Raw genomic sequence first — 19,648 nt, 5'->3', positions numbered from 1 at the left:
AAAAGGGCGGAACTGACGTCATCACGCCGACGAGGTCTTCTTATGGAGCCGGTGACGTCAGCGGAGTCGCGAGTGGAGCCGTGTCTCTGTGACGTCGTCTTCGACCCCATCGGCGTGGACTGCTCCAAAAGTTTCCGAATGTTGCTGGCGCAGGGGATATTCACAAGGTGAGGAATCCACTAGCAGATGTATCCATCAGAAAGCAATAGCGCGGTTACGTTGGTGTAATATCAGGCAGAATCTACTGTGGGCGCGTGGTGTGTGACCCTCTTTTAATTCTTAAAATCCTGTGCACTCGGTAACAGTTGATTATGGCGCGTTATGACGGAACGGTTTTAAATGGTGGAAGAAATGTCAAGAAATGCTTAGATTTTGGGACATAGTAAATGTGAACCTCGCTGCTTGCGATTGATAAACAGTAAGCGCTAACATGCAAACGGGGACTATTTCTTGAGTTTAGTAGTCACCGATAGGAGCGCGACTACGGCGTGTTGGTTAGAAACCTTATTAGTCCCTGTGGGCCTCCTCGGGGGACCGGCGAGCTCTCCAGACTTGCTAAGGCGGGAAAAAGACCTTACTTGTTACCGCGTCTCATGTGTAGAAATCCATCGTCGCTGCGTTGCTCACCTGCGGGAGCTAAAGTCCTGACTTGTGCTTGCTCTGAACAAGGTGCCCCGGGTGACGTGGGGCAGTGATGAGCTGTTATTATCTACTCTTCATGTCAGTGGACATAGTGAAGAGACTTCCTCCAAAACATGAATGGTGAAGAATTTTTTAAAGGTTGAAATGTGAAAATATATTTTCTGATGATATTGTAAATTGTAAATATCGCTTGTTGGAGTAAACTTCGTTGCTCTAGTGAAGTTCACTATGAGGCTTGATTAATGATGTCATGGGGCCACGTTAATATTTTTTAACCATGGTGTAAACGTGGATGGTGCTGTAATTGGTTCAGTAGCAGGTTTATATAGAGAGGTTGTGCCTTTCTATAGAGTGGTTTCTGTTGGTGGTGGAGCAGCGCTTTTGTGCGTTAGCTGCTTCTAGAGGGATTTGCTATCTCGTGAGGATTAGTGTTGTGATGTTAAGGAGGGTAATCACTTCAGGTGCTTCTTTTGCTTCTTATTGTTGATATGGTCTACAAGAATACAGTTTCACGCTAAACTATGCCACGGGATATTGTCATGCAACCCTAGTATATTCGTCTTAAGGCGATGTACCCAGCGCTGAACTTTTTTGAACAGGACTCGTTCGGCATTGTGATTTTTTATGGATAATGTTTCGAGAATTGTCCAGTTCAGTTCATCAATTGTGTGATTGGAGTCAATGTAGTGTTTACTCATTTTGGTTGTTGCCCTTTTGCATTTTACGTTGCTCCTGTTCTCGCAGATTCGTTGTTTAACTTTGCGGCAAGTCATCCCGATGTATTTCAGACCGCAGGGGCAAGTGATCATGTAGATCACATGCGTTGAGTTGCAGTTGGTATGGTGTCCACTGACATGAAGAGTAGATAACAGCTCATCACGGGCCCATGTCACCCTGGGCACGTGTTCACAGCGAGTACAAGTCAGGACTTGAGCTCCCGCAGGTGAGCAACGCGGCGACGATAGATTTCTACACATGAGGACGCGGAAACAAGTAAGGTCTCCTAATGACTCTCTTTCCCGCCTTAGCAGGTCTGGAGAGCTCGCCGGTCCCCCGAAGAGGCCCGCAGTAGAGACGAATAAGGTATCTAACCAACACGCCATAGTCACGCTCCAATCAGTGACTACTAAACTCAAGAAATAGGCACCTTTTGCATGTTTGCATGTTAGCGCTCACTGTTTATCAATCGCAAGCTTCGAGGCTCGAATTTAATGTGCTCCGAAATTTAAGTGTTTCTTGACATTTCTCCCACCATTTAAAAAAGTTCTGTCGCAACACGCCATAATCAACTGTTACCGAGCGCACAGAATTTTTGTATGTTAGCACTTACTGTATATCAATCGCAAGCAGGTAGGCTCGCATTTACTATGCCCCGAAATCTAAGCATTTCTTGACATTTTTCCCACCATTTAAAACAGTTCAGTCATAACGCGCCATAAACAACTGTTACCGAGCGCACACGATTTTAAGAATTAAATGAGGGTCACACACCAAGCGCCCACAGTAGATTCTGCCTGATATCACACCAACTTAACCGCGTTATTGCTATCAGCAAACAATGTACTATTGTGATGCATAAAAAATAGCTGTCACGATAATCAAGCGCTTAGCTATCTAACGCTTTACACTAAACATCCAGGGACTCTACAGCCTGATATCCCTCACTTGCTAAACAAACTTTGGGACACACTACATCTTTCAAGAAGCAAGGACACACACTTGATTTGGGTTTACCGCCACATTAACCCATTAGACAGCCACCCTGCGTAGTAATGAGTGTATTTCTGTTTTCACCAATATGTGTTCTATATAAGACTTTGTACTTGTTATAAAAAACGATCTACATACAGCATCACTATAATTGGGGTGTAGAATACAGCACAATACCAACATTGTATATACATTTACTGTCTCCTTTTCTCATCACAGTTATAGGTACGAATGAACTGATAACAACATAACAAGAGTGGTAAGTCAATGACCCACTTATTGTAGTTGCTAAATTCAGCAACTACATCCACCCACAGGTCCTGAAGAAAGTCACCGATCCGGCCCGGCACAAATGAGGCTGAATCATGTCGACCACTCACATGGACTAACCAGTGCGTAAGATTAGTAACTTGATCTACACGCGCACCACTTTGTCTTTACCTTTCCACATCTCCATACAATTAAAGAATCTTCTTAAATGGTGATGTAGGGGATTTGAATACACTTCACATGAGCACCTTTTTGTCTCTGGTCACTACTGTACTACCAGTTGGTCTACCTCCTGGGGGAGCTCAGCATACCTATAATAAAAACCCAATCATGATGCTGTCACTTTACAAATAGGCACAGAATCAAGATATACTGCCAGACCACCTATGTACGTGAATGAGGGTTTTTCTCCAAAAGAGCCACAACTCGTGACCCTGGTTACACAGGTACAAGTGATCCATTCTCTTTTGATTATTGAATCCAGAAAGGTGACAGTCCCCCAGTCAGTTACCTAGTTGGTAAAGTGGATGGCTTTTGTCCCAAAGTGGTTGCATACCAGACGGTCACCAGTGAGGAGTTCTCAATCAAGATAGTTCAATGACGTAACTGTTGGCAGACTGTTCGAAGGCAAATTGGCTCTCATCCTACATGACAAGGAGATTGTTGGCTATGGTTTAGGACTTCAAACTCTCACTATGAGTAACATTTGTGCCTGAGAAAGTCAGAAGCTCAAAAAGGATGGGCAAACCACAGGCAATTAATGAGTTCTTTCATCTCCTTTCTATTCTACACTGAAATTACTCCTTCTTTGAAATTTCTGAGGGTGCTGTAGGAGGACTGCTGCAAACAAACTATTAATCTGAAGAATTTGTCTTTGTGAAGGTACACAACTGTCTTCTCTCCCTATTGTGGAGTTTTTGAGGAAAAAGTACTCCAGTCTTAGGTTTTCCGATGGAGATGTTCATGAAGGTAGCAGAGTTTTGTTAGGATTCAGTTTTTCCCTTGACCTATGTGAAGAAATGGGGTGTATTATATGGTGTGGTTGTGCAACCTCACTATCTCACCATGTAATACACTTACCAACTCCTTTAGGGCCTTCGGTTTTGTTTGTCAATGCTTCAGCTTAACTTTGGGTAGCTGTGGCTCTGAGCAGCACGGCTTACAGAAAGAACAAGTGTAAAGCATTTACACAGCCCCAAAATAATTGAGCAAGAAATCGACAAGAAACCAAAGAAATCCAACACCAATGTATAAAAATAGACTGTATTTTTAAGTATTTTTAGACACCACAACAAAAGAAGATTGACAGAGGGTTCCAGAGATATAGAATTTACAAGGTAAAATCAAAGCATTTCACTCAACGGCATACAAGCACTGGCAAATCCAACAAATTTGACACTTCAAAACTTTTTCACTAAAATGTTTCGGCTAGTTGTAATAGTGTCACTTGGAGCCACTTTAGTTGAACAACTCTAGTAGGACGCCAGTCAGGTAGATCAGCATGGTCCCTAGAAATAGTTACCTCAGTAGGTGAAGTCTTCAGTCGATTCCAGGGACTTTTATTCTATGCAGGGTTTTCCTATGGAAGTGGTCTTGATGCAAGGGATGAAGGATGCTCAAAGGATGCTATGGATGCAATGCGGTCAAATGGGGTCTTGCTGCGACTACTCCTTGGTCTGCGAAGTGGGTGAGGTGGTCCCAGTCGCAGGGTTGATGTCCCTCAAACTCCTCTCAGAAGTCCAGTCGCCACTGGACTTCTGCCAATAGAAGCCTGCCACTGGACTACTAGTCACCCAGTATCGTGGTCACAGGCCAATTTTGCTTGGGTCGATAACTTGTCCTCTGGAGGCCCCAGATGCTCCCTGATGACACTACCTGGCTCAGCAAACTCAGATGCAACTTTGTTCTTCGGGTCTTTGCCCCTTTGGGCTACTTACTTGCCATTGCATGCATCCTCAGCTGTTGTGTCCCTGTACTGCAAAAAAGGAGGGCAGTCAGCATGCAATTCGGAGTCTCTTGCCTTTGGCTGGGCTATGGAGAAGACGTCTCCTTGAGCAGGGCACAGTAGGCACAGTTCCTCTCCTTGCGTAGCCACCAGGTAAGGAAGTTGCAGTCCATGTCGGTGCGGCTTCTCTCCGCTGCGGAGTTGGTGCAGCAGGGCAATCCTTCTTTGGTCCTTGTTCCAGTTCAGTAAATATCTGAGTTCTGGGTGTCAGGGCTGCCCTATTTATGTTAAGAAAATGCCCTCGGGATAGGATGCAGTTGGTAGTCAATGGGCTACCAGGGTTCCCTTCCTTCTGATGATCACTTCCTGGGAAGTGTGGCATCTGACTATCCCAGGATGCCAGCATGCAACTTTCTGCCTACTCCCAAGATGGCAGAACCCATCTCTCGGCAACCAGAGCTGCCTACGCCAACCCAGAGGTGTGGCTACCAAGGTGCAGTCCATGACAGTGCAGCCTCTCTTCGCCAGCTCCATGTTGCAGCACGGCAGTCCTTCCACGGTCATTCTTCCAGTCCACACGAGATCTGAGTTTGGGGTGCCGTACTTATGCTCAGAAAATGCCCTTGGGACAGGATGCTGTTGTAGCCAATTGGCTACCAGGTTTCCTCCCACCTGATGAACACTTCCTTTGAAGTGTGGCATCCGGGCATCCAGAGGTGCACCACTCTGCCCACTTCCATTGAGGCAGGGCCCCCCTCTCCTGGCGTGCAGACATCCCTACCCAAACCCAGAGGCGATTGATTGGGCAACCTATGAAGCATGACCAAATGCCTAAAGGAATCAAGGCGCTAATGTAGTTAGTCTACTGGGGGGCAAGAGAAGCATCCCTACGCTAAAGGGACATTACAAGGCAAAAAGCCAGGTCTTCAAGGACTTAAGGAAATGAAAATGGGCTTCTAGGCAGGAGATGGACTGAGGGAGCGTATTCCAAAGCTTAGATGCTGCCACAATGAAAGCTCTCCCACCCCATTTTTCCCTCCGAAACCTAGAAATAACTAACAGATTTTTACCAGCAGAATGCAACTGTCTAGAAGGAACATACCGTTGAAAGAGATGCTTAACTCCCTCAGGGCCTGAATTGTGAAGTATAGCTACCAAGGGGGCTAAACTCCCCCGGAAAACTGGTTTGACAACTGATTTCTCCTTCCCCGTCCCTAGTGCCAGCCTGTCTACCTAAACAATAGAGCAGCCCCTCTTCCAGGTGTTCGCCATTTGCCCTTCAAAGGCGGCTATGCCTTTGAAGATCACCGTTTGGATTAACATCTGTGTGGCTTCCTGCATGGGGGAGGTAACACCTCCAGTGGCAGGCATCTATTGTTGCCTTTCCCCAGAGTCGTTATCATGTCTCCCTAAGAGGGCAGAAAGCTATCTACAGGACAGACCCCAAGAAAAACAGTAAAAAGGCACTGGAAACCTTGGGCAACTTAAAGAAGCAACTTCTAAAGTTACACTTTGCACACCAGTGACATTAAATTCAATTTAACCATTGAAACAGATTTAATGCCCGGATGATTTTGATACCTAAAAGTATCAACTTTAGTAGTCCCATTCCGGAGTTAACAGGGCTGAGGTGTCCGCCTGTAACTGTACTTGTCAATGGGGTTACTAGCCTTTCCACAGTAAAACCAGCAATTTAGGCTTTTTACTGCTGGAAAACGTTCATGATTCACTTTTTTACATACAGCAACCTGACTTAGGGCTTGTTAGGCCTACCTTAGGGATGATTAATCTATATTAAAAAGGGAGGAGAGGGCTTTGCCATTGCCTTAAATGGCAAAGTCGAGTTAGCATTTTAAACCTGCTCCTACAGTTACAGAAGGGGGGGGGGGCATGTTTTACTTTGTTCCACAAGTGTTGCAGTGCCTGGGGGACACTTTAACTTACAGGCCCTGGGTACCCCTGGTACCATATACGAGGGACTTACAAGTAAGTTAGGCAATGCCAACTGGAGACAAGTCAATTAAACATGCACCATTTTAAGGGTCAGAGCACATGCACTCTATCCTGTTTAACGGGGTTCAGGGCATTTCAGAGCCAGTACACCAGTACCTAGTAGTCAAAATGGGGGCAAAAAGTGGGGGTAAACTTGGGATTATGGCGGTCTCAAGTAGGTTTAGAGTTAAGAGTTAATCTACCTCATTAGCTGCTTAGCTTTTCAAACAGTGAGGTGGATTGCCTGCATATTATACTGTGTGAAATGTACACAGTAAAGCAAAGCTAATTTAACATTTTCAATGAGGATTTCCAGCCAGGCAACAACAATAATTAAAGCATGTGACACTATGAAAATTCCAGTGCAGGAAATCAACAACTTTCTTCAATGCTGAAGGCACAGTGGTAGTAGAAAGATTCAAGATAAAACAAAAAACAGAATCTGAATAGTCGTCAAGCAGAGGCAGATCAAAGTTCAGAGAGCTTATAAAAATGTATTGTACATCAATACCAAGAGGAGAAAACAAAACAACAAAACCCTGCAGAGGTGAACAAGTGGGAAATGAGGTTATGTGAAAACGATGCCGGATTTTAGCCACTATTCTACCAAAAGACATCAAGGAACTTGGCACACAGCTAAACATGTTTGTAGGCAAGACTGAAATATAATATGAAAGGTCTTAAAAATATGTGGGTATAAGGGAGCTGAAAAATAGGCCATAAACAGATATACATTACAGCAAAGAGAAGAGCTTGTTTGTAAGAATGAAATTTAGTTTTATACAACTTATCACCAAGGTCATCTCTTAAAAACAGTTTGTAAACATTTAATAATTTTGGTGTTTAACCAAGTGTTAAGGCCGCTTACCTTTTCCAGGAAATGATATAACGGCCAGTAGCTACACCTCCCGGACCATTTGATACAGGTGGGCACTGGAGGCAGAAACATTCGCTTGCACTTTCACTTGTCTGTAAAACAACTATCAATGAAATTCCAGATAAGTAAGAGAAGTAAAGAATTGAGCTGACAAAGTATCTTTGATTTCTGACAGCACACAATCAAAGGCTAATATTATTTAACAATAATTCATTTAACACAAAAATAAAACTTGCCTTTGAACTAAGCCTCGAAAATAGTAAATAATGGAAACGTGGTTACTCAAACTTTATCTAAGCATACTTAAACACAACAACAGTAGCACATTTGAGCAAAGGAAAAATGACTGTACAATTATGTTACTCTGGTACGATTCCTTGTGTTCCTCAATCCCCCTTCGTCGAGGTAGGGTAAGACTGGAACTCCTGACCACCGCAGATATGCTGCAACCACTACCATCACCTTGGTGAACACAAGATGGGTGCTGGTAAGGCCAAAGGTAAGTGCAGAAAACTGATAATGCTCTTAGACTTTAGTGAACCACAGGTTAATGGCCCGGGGTAGGCAGGACGGGGATATGGAAGTAAGTGTCCTGCAAGTCCAACGCTACCATCCAATCTCCAAGGCTGAGGGCAGTTAAGACCCGAGCCAAGGTGAGCATCTAGGATTTTTCCTTCTTCAGGAAGCAGTTGAGAAGGCATAGGTCTAATATGGGACCCCCCTCCCCTGAGTTACCCCTACACCCCTCCCCTGCGTTACCCCTACCCCCCCTCCCCTGCGCTACCCCTCCCCTCCTGCGCTTCCCCTACACCCCCTCCCATGCGCTAGCCCTACCCCCCCTGCGCTACCCCTCCCCCTCCCCTGCGCTACCCCTTCCATCCCCCCCGCGATCCCTCCAAAAAAGGAAGCTTTTTTTTTTTTTAACATACAAAGAATGACAAAATAGGAACTGCTAATCTGCATTTTGAGTGCAACCTCCTAGTCTAATATTACACCCAGTGGTAAACAGGTGATGAATCAGTTCCCACAGAGTGAGGCCACAAACTATTTTTCCAATAAGTCAGAACACTCCTGGAAAAAAACAAAAACACATTTTTGCTTGTGATGAGTTTCCAATAGGTTTGATGGATGGAGGGAGGGAAGCAACCACAGCACAGAGACCGTCGTCATCGCCGCCACCGACGACATCCGCGCCCTCCTCGACCAAGGCCACACAGCAGCCCTTATCCTCCTCGACCGGTCAGCACCTTTCAACACCGTCTCCTACCGCACACTAGCCACCAGGCTCCACAATACCAGCATCCGAGGAACAGCCTTAGACTGGATATGATCTTTCTTATAAGTCAGAACACAGAGAAGAAGACTCCTGCCCTTCCTCTCAGAACCGACAGAGACCAGATGCAGAGTTCCCCAAGGATCCTGTCTCAGCCCCACACTCTTCAAAGTCTACATGGCCCCCTTCACAACCATCGTCAGAAACCATGGACTCAAAATAGTCTCCTACGCTGATGACACCCAGCTCATCCTCTCCCTCACCAAGGAACCCAACATCACCAGGTGCAATTTCCAAGAAGGGATAAAAGCTGTCATGGCCTGGATGAGCAACAGCTGCCTGAAGCTCAACTCGGAGAAAACAGAAGTCCTCATCCTCGGCTCCACCCCCTCCGCATGGGACAACACCTGGTGGACCCCGCCCTCAAAAAACCACCCCAATGGACCAAGCACGCAACCTCTGCATCATACTCGACTCTTCACTCATCGTGAATTGCCAGATCAATGCCGTATCCTCCACATGCTTCAACAGCCTCTGCATACTTCGCACGACTTTCAAGTGGATACCCCCCACCCACTTCAGGAAAACTGTCACCCACGCATTCATCACCAGCAGACTGGACTACGGAAACGCTCTCTATGTCGGAAACAAGAAAGAAACTCCTCCACAAACTCCAGACTGTCCAGAACGCCACAGCCAGACTTATCCTCGACATCCCACAACATGACCACATCACCCAACATCTCCCTGACCTCCACTGGATCCCCTTCGAAAGAAGAATAACCTTCAAACTGCTCACACATGCCTACAAAGCCCTCCAAAACACCGGACTCCAATACCTCAATGACCAAATCTTCCACGCCCCCAAGGGAAACCTCCTGTCAGCTGACCTTGCCCTAGCAACCGCCCCTTGTTTCTACAGGACCAGAGCAGGTGGAAGATCCTTCTCCTACCTCGCATCCAAGACCTGGAACGAACACCCCCTTCACCTCCGCGAAGCCCGACACTGCACCAATCCAGAAAGAACTTCAAGACCTGGCTCTTCGAATGATCCCAATGGAGCAGTCCACACCCCTCCCTCAACCCCTTGAGAACCTCACGGGTGAGTAGTGTGCTCTACAAAACCTTGATTCATTGATTTCCCAGTTTCAAGGTTTAAACGGGTCATCTTGACATGCCTAGTATTCAATTGAGTGCCATTGCCATAAGATAATATGTAACATGTAAAGCATCTTATCAGATTGGTCAGGAAATGCACACAGATATTAAACAAGTCTATCTTACATAAATTGGCACGTTTAAAGGCCGAAGAAGGAATCATCTTGACATGGCTAATATTTAAGTGCGTGCCATCACCATAAGATAATGTGTGAAAACTAAAATATCTGATCAGATTGGTCAGGGGATGCACACAGAATGTAAACAAAATCTGGGACACCCACTTGTCACAGTCATATTGGCAGATTTAACAGGCAGACATGCAAAAGACTGAACGAACAAAGTGAAAAAGGACATGCACCATTAGGTCATCATGCCAATGATGCTAAGATCATGAAGCTTCTGAAATGACAGATGATAGATCTCTCTGCTGCAATAATATAGAAAGCTAACAGGATCACTCCCACTGCGTCATCCTTAACTGGCATGGTTCTAATCTCAACAAACCCATGACCATTTTAGAATCAGTTTTGCACAAAGGGCAAAAAAACTGTTTGCCAACAAACTAGACTACTAACATTGTCAATGAAAATTAACAGTTGTTCTGAAACCAGTTCATCCAAAAGCTTTCTCAGTGTAGGAAGAAAGGGACCAGGCTAGTATTTATTGTTGTCAGTGGGACCGAGATTAGGCTTTGTCAGTAAAGGAGACACAATCCATTGTTTCCAGACGTGTAGCACTACTCCGGGGATAAAATTGCTTTAAATAGTTATGCATAGCGGTGCTACACAAGAAACTAATTTTCTCAGTATAGCAATAGGGCATTGACTTTTGGAGGGACCAGAATTAGTCAGAAGGAAAATGTTACTTACCCAGTACGCATCTGTTTGTGGCATGTAGTGCTGTAGATTTACATGCTTAGAATAATCCTGCCTACTAGTGTTGGGCTCAGATGTGTGCAAGTTATTTTTCTTCTAAGAAAGTCTTTTCGAGTCACAAGGTAGTGCGACTCTTCCTCTTGCTGGTAATGCGCATGGTCATTGACTCCATTGTTAGATTGTTTTCCCACATGGCGGGTGCAGATGAAACGTGAAAGAAAGCATAGTATATAGAGATGTCCATGCGAAAGGAGTTTGTGATAGTAACTGTAACAGACACAGGCGTCTGGGGAGGAGGGTGGGGGGGCATGCAACTCTACAGCACTACATGCCACGAAAAGATGCTTACTTGGTAAGTAACATTATCTGTTAAAGGAATGTGTGGCTGTAGATACACATGCTTAGCATAGACTATAAAGCAGTCCTCCTCCATAAGCGGTGGCTAGCCTGTGGGAGTTACAGCTGTTTTAAATAGTTTATGTAGAATTACTTGGCCCACATTGGCTTGTTGACCGGCCAGTACATTTACACAGTAATGTTTTGTAAATGTATGTGGTGTAGACCATGTAGCTGCATTATATATGTCAATTATAGGTATATTTCCTAGGAAGGCCATTGAAGCTCTTTTTTTACGAGTGCAGTGAGCTCTAGGAGGAATTGGTATAGTTCTTTTAGCTTTAGCATAGCATGTTTGAATGCATTTAACAATCTATAGTGCAATGCCTGCTTTAGAAATGATCTTTCCTTTGTGAGGTTTTGAGAAAGCAACAAATAATTGTTGTGTCTTCCTAAATGATTTAGTTCTGCCAATTTCGTACAAGACATTTTATGTCTAACTTGTGCAAAGCCCTTTCTGCAACTATGTCGGGTTAGGGAAAAAAGACAGGAGTTTGATAAATTAAGGTGGAACTGTGAGTCCACCTTTGGAAGAAATTTGGAGTTGGTGTGAAGTATAAAAATGTCCCTATGTATTTGGAAGAAAGGTTCTTCTACAGTTAGTGCCTGAAGTTCACTGACACGTTTCGAAGCCGAATGATGGGGACCAAGAATGTTACCTTCCTTTTTTCTTTTTAAGATTTTTTATGTGTCAACAATTGGGTAATACATGATACAAACACATACATCAAAGCAGTGTCGATACTACATATAACCAATATGAAAGTATAATATCACAGATAGAGTAAATAAACAAGGAGCACATAAAAATAAATAACGGATAAAGAAGGGGGAAAAATCAAGCATAAATTAATATCAGACATATAATTATTGGACCCCGCCCACCTATTTACACCGCGTTGGATATCCTGGTATTTCCAGGAATATCTAAAGCCAAGACCCCCATATTGCATTGCATTTAGCGACTGAGCGGATGCCTCTTGACTTGGCCAATGCCTGTTCTATATCATACGTCTGTCGAACAAGAAGCCACCAATCCATCACATTTGGGGGCTTTGGCGATATCCATTCTCGGGCAATAATCTGCCTTGGCGAAACTAACAAAATAGTTAATAAACCATTATTTTTAGATCCAGCATTACTACAACCCAGCATAATTTCCCCTACTGTCAGGGGTATTTCTAGCCCCAGTTTCTGATGGAGGACATTCTGGACAACCTGCCAAAATGTTCTTAACTCTGAGCATGTTACAAACATATGTTTGACATCTGCCTTGTGCGTATCTTGGGCACTTCATCCTATCCGTAATTGTATTGTTAGCCACCCACTTAGCTATCCTCTCTAAGGTGTAATAGAGGAGACATATCGTTCGATGTTGTTGTAATCTCAAATTAATAGAATGGACCACCTCTTTTATAGTACACAATGCTTGCTTTATAATGCTAGCCCCTACAGGGATCTCCAATAGCTTACTCAATTGATTAGCCTCCTGGAATATGACACAAATCATTTTCTTCTTAAAAAAGATAAACCAGCAGAGGAATGTGGGTCATATAGACCGATTTCGCTTATTAACACCGATGCAAAAAGTTTGCAAAAATACTGTCAAATCGGCTTGCTCCAGTGATGCCTAGTCTGGTTTCTCCCCAAAAACATGGGTTTATTCTAAATAGAGACACAACTACCCATGTAAATACGGCAGTGACAGCTTTCGATGTGGCCAATACAACATCTACCCCACTCGGTAGGATTCTATTAGATGCTGAGAAAGCGTTTGACCGAGTGGGCTGTAATTGATGCTTTTGGGATTGGGAGTCGATTTAAGAAATGGGTGCAAGCCCTATATGATAAGCCTAGTGCTAAATTGGCATATTCAGGCCTACTGTCATCTGTATTTCCGGTGTCTTGCGGTACGCGCCAGGGGTGCCCTCTTTCACCCCTATTATTTGCCTTATATATAGAGCCATTCATTTGTGCTTTACAAAATAATCCCCAAATTAGTGCTTTTAGCAATGAACAACCTCCTTAAAGGTCACTGCATATGCAGACGACTTGGCAGTATTTTCTACAGACCCAGGGCGAGCATTAGGGGAAATAACAGAGGCGGCTGCCGGGATGGTCTGATATCAGGGTATAAATTAAATATTAATAAGACCCAAATATGAATTAATCATAAACCGCTAGATTGTATACAGGCGGTTTGCCCAGTCGTTACTTATTTGGGGGTGCGGTTATCAGCACAAGTAGAGAAAATTATTTCTTTGAATTATGAGGAGCTGCTGAAAGGCACAGTTAATTTTTTTAAAAACTGGCATAAGCTACCGATAGGTATTATAGGCCGTATTAATATAATGAAAATTCTGCTCAAGTTTTTATATCTTTTTCGTTCTATCTCAGTACGGGTTCCTAACTCCTTCTTCAAACGATTAGAAGGGGCAATTGACAGCTTCATATGAAGATACAAGAAATCTAGGCGAGCGATAGAACGACTAAAGCTACCGTTTGGTCAAGGAGGCTTGGTGTTACCGGATTTTAAGATGTATCTCTGGTCAGCCTTCTTTGGCAGCTTTCGTAGTCTGATTAATCCTGCGAGTACCTTATTTTTCATACATTTATGTTGGGGGAAGAAAGTAAAATGTTTCTGTATAGAATAATGGATCCTAATTATTTTAAAAGGGTCAAATTTAAGACTGTTCATCAGGACAGCATTTCTATTTGGCGGGCGATTTTGCATAAAGGTAATATATCTTCCTATCATGATAAATTTCCTCTGTATTCTAATCCTGCCTTACCTAGCATATTTTATGATGTGGTGGGGGAAAATTGGGCCAGATTGGGAGTAGGATGCTTGGGCGATCTTTTTGATTATAATGGTATTATCTATTTTGAGAGATTACAGCTTATTTATAAACTGCCAAATCATATGCTGTTAAAATACTATCAGAGATTACTTCTCAAGGCACTTGAAGTTGACTAATACAACTGGGTCTGAGGTCTGGGATTTCATATATGACAAAGTAGGGGAATCTATGATTAGCAAGATGTATAAATGCCTAGGCAGGTATAGAGGGGATGATTGTGAAAAACTGGCTAATTAAAGAATGTTACCTTCCAAGATGAAAACTGGAGGGGTAGGAGTGGAAGGGGTCAAATGCAGGGCCCATTTATCTTGTTAACACAATACTGAGATTCCGTTTGGGAGCTGGTGGCACCCTAGGAGGAATGACTAATAAGACCTTGCAAGCAGGCCAGGTTGCCTATTCTGTAGGTATGTGGCTACTGTCCCTAGATGCAGCCTTATGGATGTAAACGTTAAACCAGAGGTGTGCAAATGGAATAAGTAGCAGACAATGTCTTATTCCTTGGTTGATAATGGATCAATATGTTTGGAATGGCAATAGTGAACAAATCTTTTCAATTTCACAGTGTAACAGGCCGGATAAGTAGTCCTGTGTGCCTCTTGGAGAATGTCCATACATTGTTGTGGGAGATTGAGGCAACCAAATTCTAGGACCTCAGGAGCCAGATCACAAGATTTAGGCATCTGGGTGTCTGATTTCTCCATGGTTCTGCATGAGAAGGTCCTGCCTGCATGGCAGTGCTTCGTTAACTACTAACAGTTCGAGGAGTGTGGTGAACCCTAGTTGTCGTACCATGTGGGAGCCACCAGGATGAGGGTGAGCGATGTCTGCCCAAGTTTGCAAGTGGCAGAGGTGGAAAAGCGTAAGTAAATATCCCTTACCAACTCCTCCATAGTGCACTGCCCTTGAACTGTGGGTGTGGAAACTGGAGGCGAAGTTTGGGCATTTGGCTGGAAGTATTGGAGGAGAAATGAGGGTGGAGTTGTCACTGGTAGACTTGTAGGCACCTCGTGCTGAGATCTGCAAAGTCATTGTCAACTCTCGGAAGGTACTACACTAACGGGTGAATATTGTATCTGATCAAAGCTGTAGGAATTTGGTGTCCCCTAGCTTTTGGAGATAATACAAGGCTGTCATGTTGTCTGTTTTAATGAGGACTACCTTGCCAACTAGGTGAGGAAGGAAGGTTTTCAGCAATAGGTAAACAGCTAGTAACTCCAGGTGATTTATGTGGAGATGTTGCTGATTGGGTGTCCAGTGGCCTGGACAGATAGATAATGTGAATGTGCTCCCCATCCCATAAGGGAGGCGACTGCTATGGTTCTCTGCTGGAACCGGATCTAGGAAAGGCTGTCTTTTTAACAGGTTGTTGGTGTTCCACCATTGCAGAGAGTGGCAAGTTTGACATCCGATCAACACTAGATCTTCCCATTGACCCTTCGCTTGAGTCCATTAATGCGCTAAGCACTCCTGCAAAGGACACATGCTTTGTCTGGCATGAGGTACTATAGCTATACATGAAGCCACCATATTGAGGATATGCAAAACTGTCCTCCGTGTTACCTATTGACCTGGTTGAAAATGGGGAATAAGTGCCTGGAATGATTGTATCCTGGCAGTAGTCAGGTAAGCTGTTCCCAGTTGAGAGTTGAGAATTGCTCCGATGTAAAGTTGGGTCGGAGAGGGTGGAGGCGAGATTTAAAAACACTGATTGTAAACCCTAGGTTGGAAGTAGATTTATAGAGACTTCAGTGTGTTGGTAAAATTTTTGACAAGTGGCACTTTTGATGAGCCAGTCATTTAGATATGGAAAGACGTATGTTTTGTCTGTGCAGGTGAGAAGCTACAACCACAAGACATTTGGTAAAGACCCTGGGCACAGTTGTGACCCCAAGGGGAGCACTTTGAAGTAAAAGTTACTTACCTTCGGTAACACTACAGAAACAGTCTAGCTGCAGATTCCTTAACTTTGAATTCTCTCTGGGTGCCAATCTGGATCCGGAAAATGTTCAGCAGTACCTCTGCGGGCCGGACGAAGGTGGGAATGGGGGTGTGGGGGGTGGATCTCCAGATATGATGTTAGTGGAGCCATATAAGTCCCCTCCAGTGCGCAGACGTCAGTTTCTTCTGTGAAACCTTCCACCCCAGCACACGGAGCCACTCCAGAAACTGGTTGTGGAAACAGTGTGCCAAAAAAGAACAAAAATCATCGAAACATTAATAAAGAAAATACATAAAATGCTATATTAATACCAGACGTGGATTTTAAAGAACACCCCTGAAGAACAAGTTACTTACCTTCGGTAACCATATATCTGTAAGAAACATAGCTTAGTTATAGATTCCTTACCTTAGAATTACCCCCATGCGTCGCACTGGGTCCGGAAAGTTTTTCGTCAGCAGTACCCCTGCGTTTCTAAAAGTGGCATTGGTTGGCTCCGCGTTCGTCGTTGGCGTCGTGGTCACTGGGATGATGTCGCAGCAGCTATGTAGATACCACCCTCGCGTGCTGATATCAGTTCTGTACACGATTTTCCACGCAAGAAGACACTGACCAATGGTGCACAAAACTAGGGCCCTAAAAGGAAGTCCTTAACCCTAGAAGTCAGTTCGCAGAACGGGGAGGATAGGTGGTGCGGTAAGGAATCTATAATTAACCTATGTTTACCGAAGGTAAGTAACTTGTTCACTTGAAAGAAACAGTTAGTTATAGATTCCTTACCTTAGAATTGATACCCCAGCAATACCAACCCTGGAGGTGGGTCTGTGAACCGAAGATCACACCAGAAATTCCTGGAGAACAGAACGGCCAAAGAAGCTGTCACTCTGTACTTGGCTGTCCAGGCAGTAGTGTCTTGTGAAAGTGTCCAGCAATGCCCACGTAGCTGCCTGACCGATGTCATTACGGGGGACTCCACGTCCCAAAGCAGTGGTAGCTGCCGTCGTCCTGGTGGAATGGGCACGCAACTCCACTGAAGGCTTCTTCTTTGCCAAGGACTAACAAGCTCACCTAGAAATGGTCCGTTTGTGCACGGCCCGACCTTTTTTGGCACCCACATAGCCAAGAAAGAGCTGGTCATCCACCTGGAATTGTTTTGTGCGATCCAAGTAAAAGGAAAAAGCACGCTTTGGATCCAGACAGTGGAGCTTCTCTTCTTCTTTGGAAGGATGAAGAGGCCGAAAGAAGGTGGGCAAAGTGATGGTCTGTCCAATATGGAAATGTGAAACCACTTTGGGAGGGAGGGAAGGAAGGAAGGACGAGTTTGAAAGATAACCTTGTCCGGATGAATAGTCAGTAAAGGAGGCTTAGAAGAAAGTGCTTAGAGCTCACTCACCCTGCGCGCAGCGGTGATGGCCACCAGAAAGGCAGTTTTTAAGGTCAGAAGCCTGAGAGGACAGTTATGTAGCGGCTCAAAGGGAGCGCACAAAAGATATGTACGAACCAAGGTCAAGTCCCACTGGGCATTACGAAGGGAACAGGATGAAAAAGATTAAGGAAGCGATTTACAACAGGGGACTTGAAAAGAGAAGGCTGATCAGGAAACCTAAGAAAGGCTGAAATGGCCGAAAGGTAGCCCTTTAGAGTGCCCAGAGCAGAGCCCTGCTGGGCCAAAGAAAGGAGGAACAAGAGAACCTCAGAAAGAGGGGTGGAAAGGAGATCCACAGCCTTTGCTGAACACCATGCCACAAATTTGTTCCATCTGCAGGCGTATACCTTCTTAGTGGAGGGACGCCTGGCTGCCAAGATAACATTATTATTATTATTATTATTTAAAATCTTATATAGCGCGCAGCTACCCTTGGGCATCCCGGCGCTTCCCGACAAACATCCAATCCAAGATGGAGAACAGCAATGACACGTTATCCAGGGAATAAAAAGGTTTTAAGACCTTTGCGGAAGCGCAATGTACAGGTCTCAGCGCGTAGTTTAAGCGGGAGCGAGTTCCAGAGCTTTGCTGTATTAAAGGAGAATCTTCTTCCCCCAGTGCGGGCCTTTTTTACTCTTGGGACAAATAGGAGGTGTTGCCTCTCTGAGCGCAGCGTTCTGCTTGCTTTGTAAGCCGTGACAAGATTCTTTAGGATGAGGGGGCCTTTCCCTAAAAGGATTTTATGAGCCAAGCAAAGTGCCTTAAAAGTCACTCTCTCCCGCACAGGGAGCCAATGCAATGCCTTTAGTGCCGGCTTCGCAGATTGCATCCTCGGGGTGTCCATGAGCAGCCTTGCCGCCGCGTTTTGGACCTGTTGCAGGATCTTAAAGGTAGATTCAGGGGCGCCCAAGAAAATAGCATTGCTATAGTCAAGTCGAGATGTTATGAGACCCTGAATCAGCAACTTCCTTGATGTTAACGGAAGAAGAGGGAAGATTTTCCGAGCCGACCTAAGTAGGGCATAACACACTCCTGCTGTTTTCTTTGCGTGGGTACGGAGTGACAGGTCCGGTTCTAACCAGACTCCAAGGCTCTTAATAGCTTCCTTGGGGGCAGGAGGTTCACCCATACAACCAGGCCAGCTGAGTGGGGGAAGGAGGGTAGATTTACTCCCCAGCAGCAGTAGTTCCGTCTTTGAGCCGTTTAGTTTGAGGGAGGACATCACAGACTTTGGGAGGAAGGTTGAAAGCCGTAAACTGTCGCTGCTCAAGGAGGTTGACAGTGGACAGGTCTGGGTGGAGGATTGTCCCCTGCTGCTGTGACAGAAGATCCTCCCGAAGAGGCAGTCGGATCGAAGGATCAATGGCCATGAGTAAAAGCTTGGGATACTAGCCTCTGCGTGCCCAATCCGGAGCCACAAGAATGACTTGGGCCCAGTCACGCCTGATCTTCTTCAGCACTCTGGGCAGAAGTGGTAAAGGTGGAAAGGCGTATAGAAGACCACAACTCCACTCGCGACGAAAAGCGTAGCCGAGTGAGTGCTGCCTTGGAAATTCCAACACGTGGAATTGCTGACATTGCGCGTTCTCTTTGGTGGCGAATAGATCTAACCAAGGATCTCCCCACTGTTGAAAGAGACCTTGCACCACCTCCAAGTGAAGACGCCATTCCTGATCCATCATGCACCAGCAGCTGAGTTCGTCCGCTCTGGCGTTCAGCGAAACTGTCAGGTGTTGAACCACCAGGGATATGCTCTGATGTTCCAGCCATGTCCAGAGGCGGAGGGCCTCTTGATATAGGATCCATGACCCCACCCGCCCTGTTTGTTGCAGTACCACATTGCAGTGGTGTTGTCCGTGAGCACCTGCACTACTCGTCCCCGGACAGAAGGAAGGAATGCCTTGAGTGCAAGACGAAACGTCCAAAGCTCCAGAAGGTTGATATGGAGCCCAGACTCCGCCAGAGACCAGAGGCCTCTGATTTCCGCCTCCCCCATGTGGCCGCCCCATCCCAGAAGTGATGCATCGGTCACCACTGTGAACTCTGGTTGGGGAAGGGAGAGGGATCTGCCGTCAACCCAATCCTGGTTCGTTAGCCACCACTGCAATTGGTATGCAGTGCCTTCCGAGATCTGGACACAATCGGAGAGGTTCCCCTGATGTTGTGCCCTCTGGAACTTCAGGTCCCACTGCAGAGCCCGCATATGCCACCTGGCATGGTCCACCAGCAGGATGCAGGAGGTCTTCAGGCCCAGTAGCCAGAGGGTCATCCTGACCGA

At 45.2% G+C, this 19,648-nt stretch overlaps 1 protein-coding gene across 2 annotated transcripts in view; it reads right to left on the bottom strand.

Moving 5' to 3' along the window:
- The window catches only part of TRAPPC11 (trafficking protein particle complex subunit 11), a 626,226-nt gene that overhangs the window by 102,819 nt on the left and 503,759 nt on the right, over window positions 1-19,648 (bottom strand). For both annotated transcript variants that reach the window (XM_085641890.1, XM_085641891.1), the window contains exon 26: window positions 7,428-7,539. In XM_085641890.1, coding sequence (XP_085498016.1) covers window positions 7,428-7,539 — 112 coding nt within the window. The remainder of the gene's footprint in view (window positions 1-7,427; window positions 7,540-19,648) is intronic.

This window comes from Triturus cristatus, chromosome 2_2 (genome assembly GCF_964204655.1).
Source record: "Triturus cristatus chromosome 2_2, aTriCri1.1, whole genome shotgun sequence".
Lineage (NCBI taxonomy): Eukaryota > Metazoa > Chordata > Amphibia > Caudata > Salamandridae > Triturus > Triturus cristatus.
Note: the sequence above shows the minus strand (reverse complement) of the source record. Positions and strands in the feature narration are given on the sequence as shown.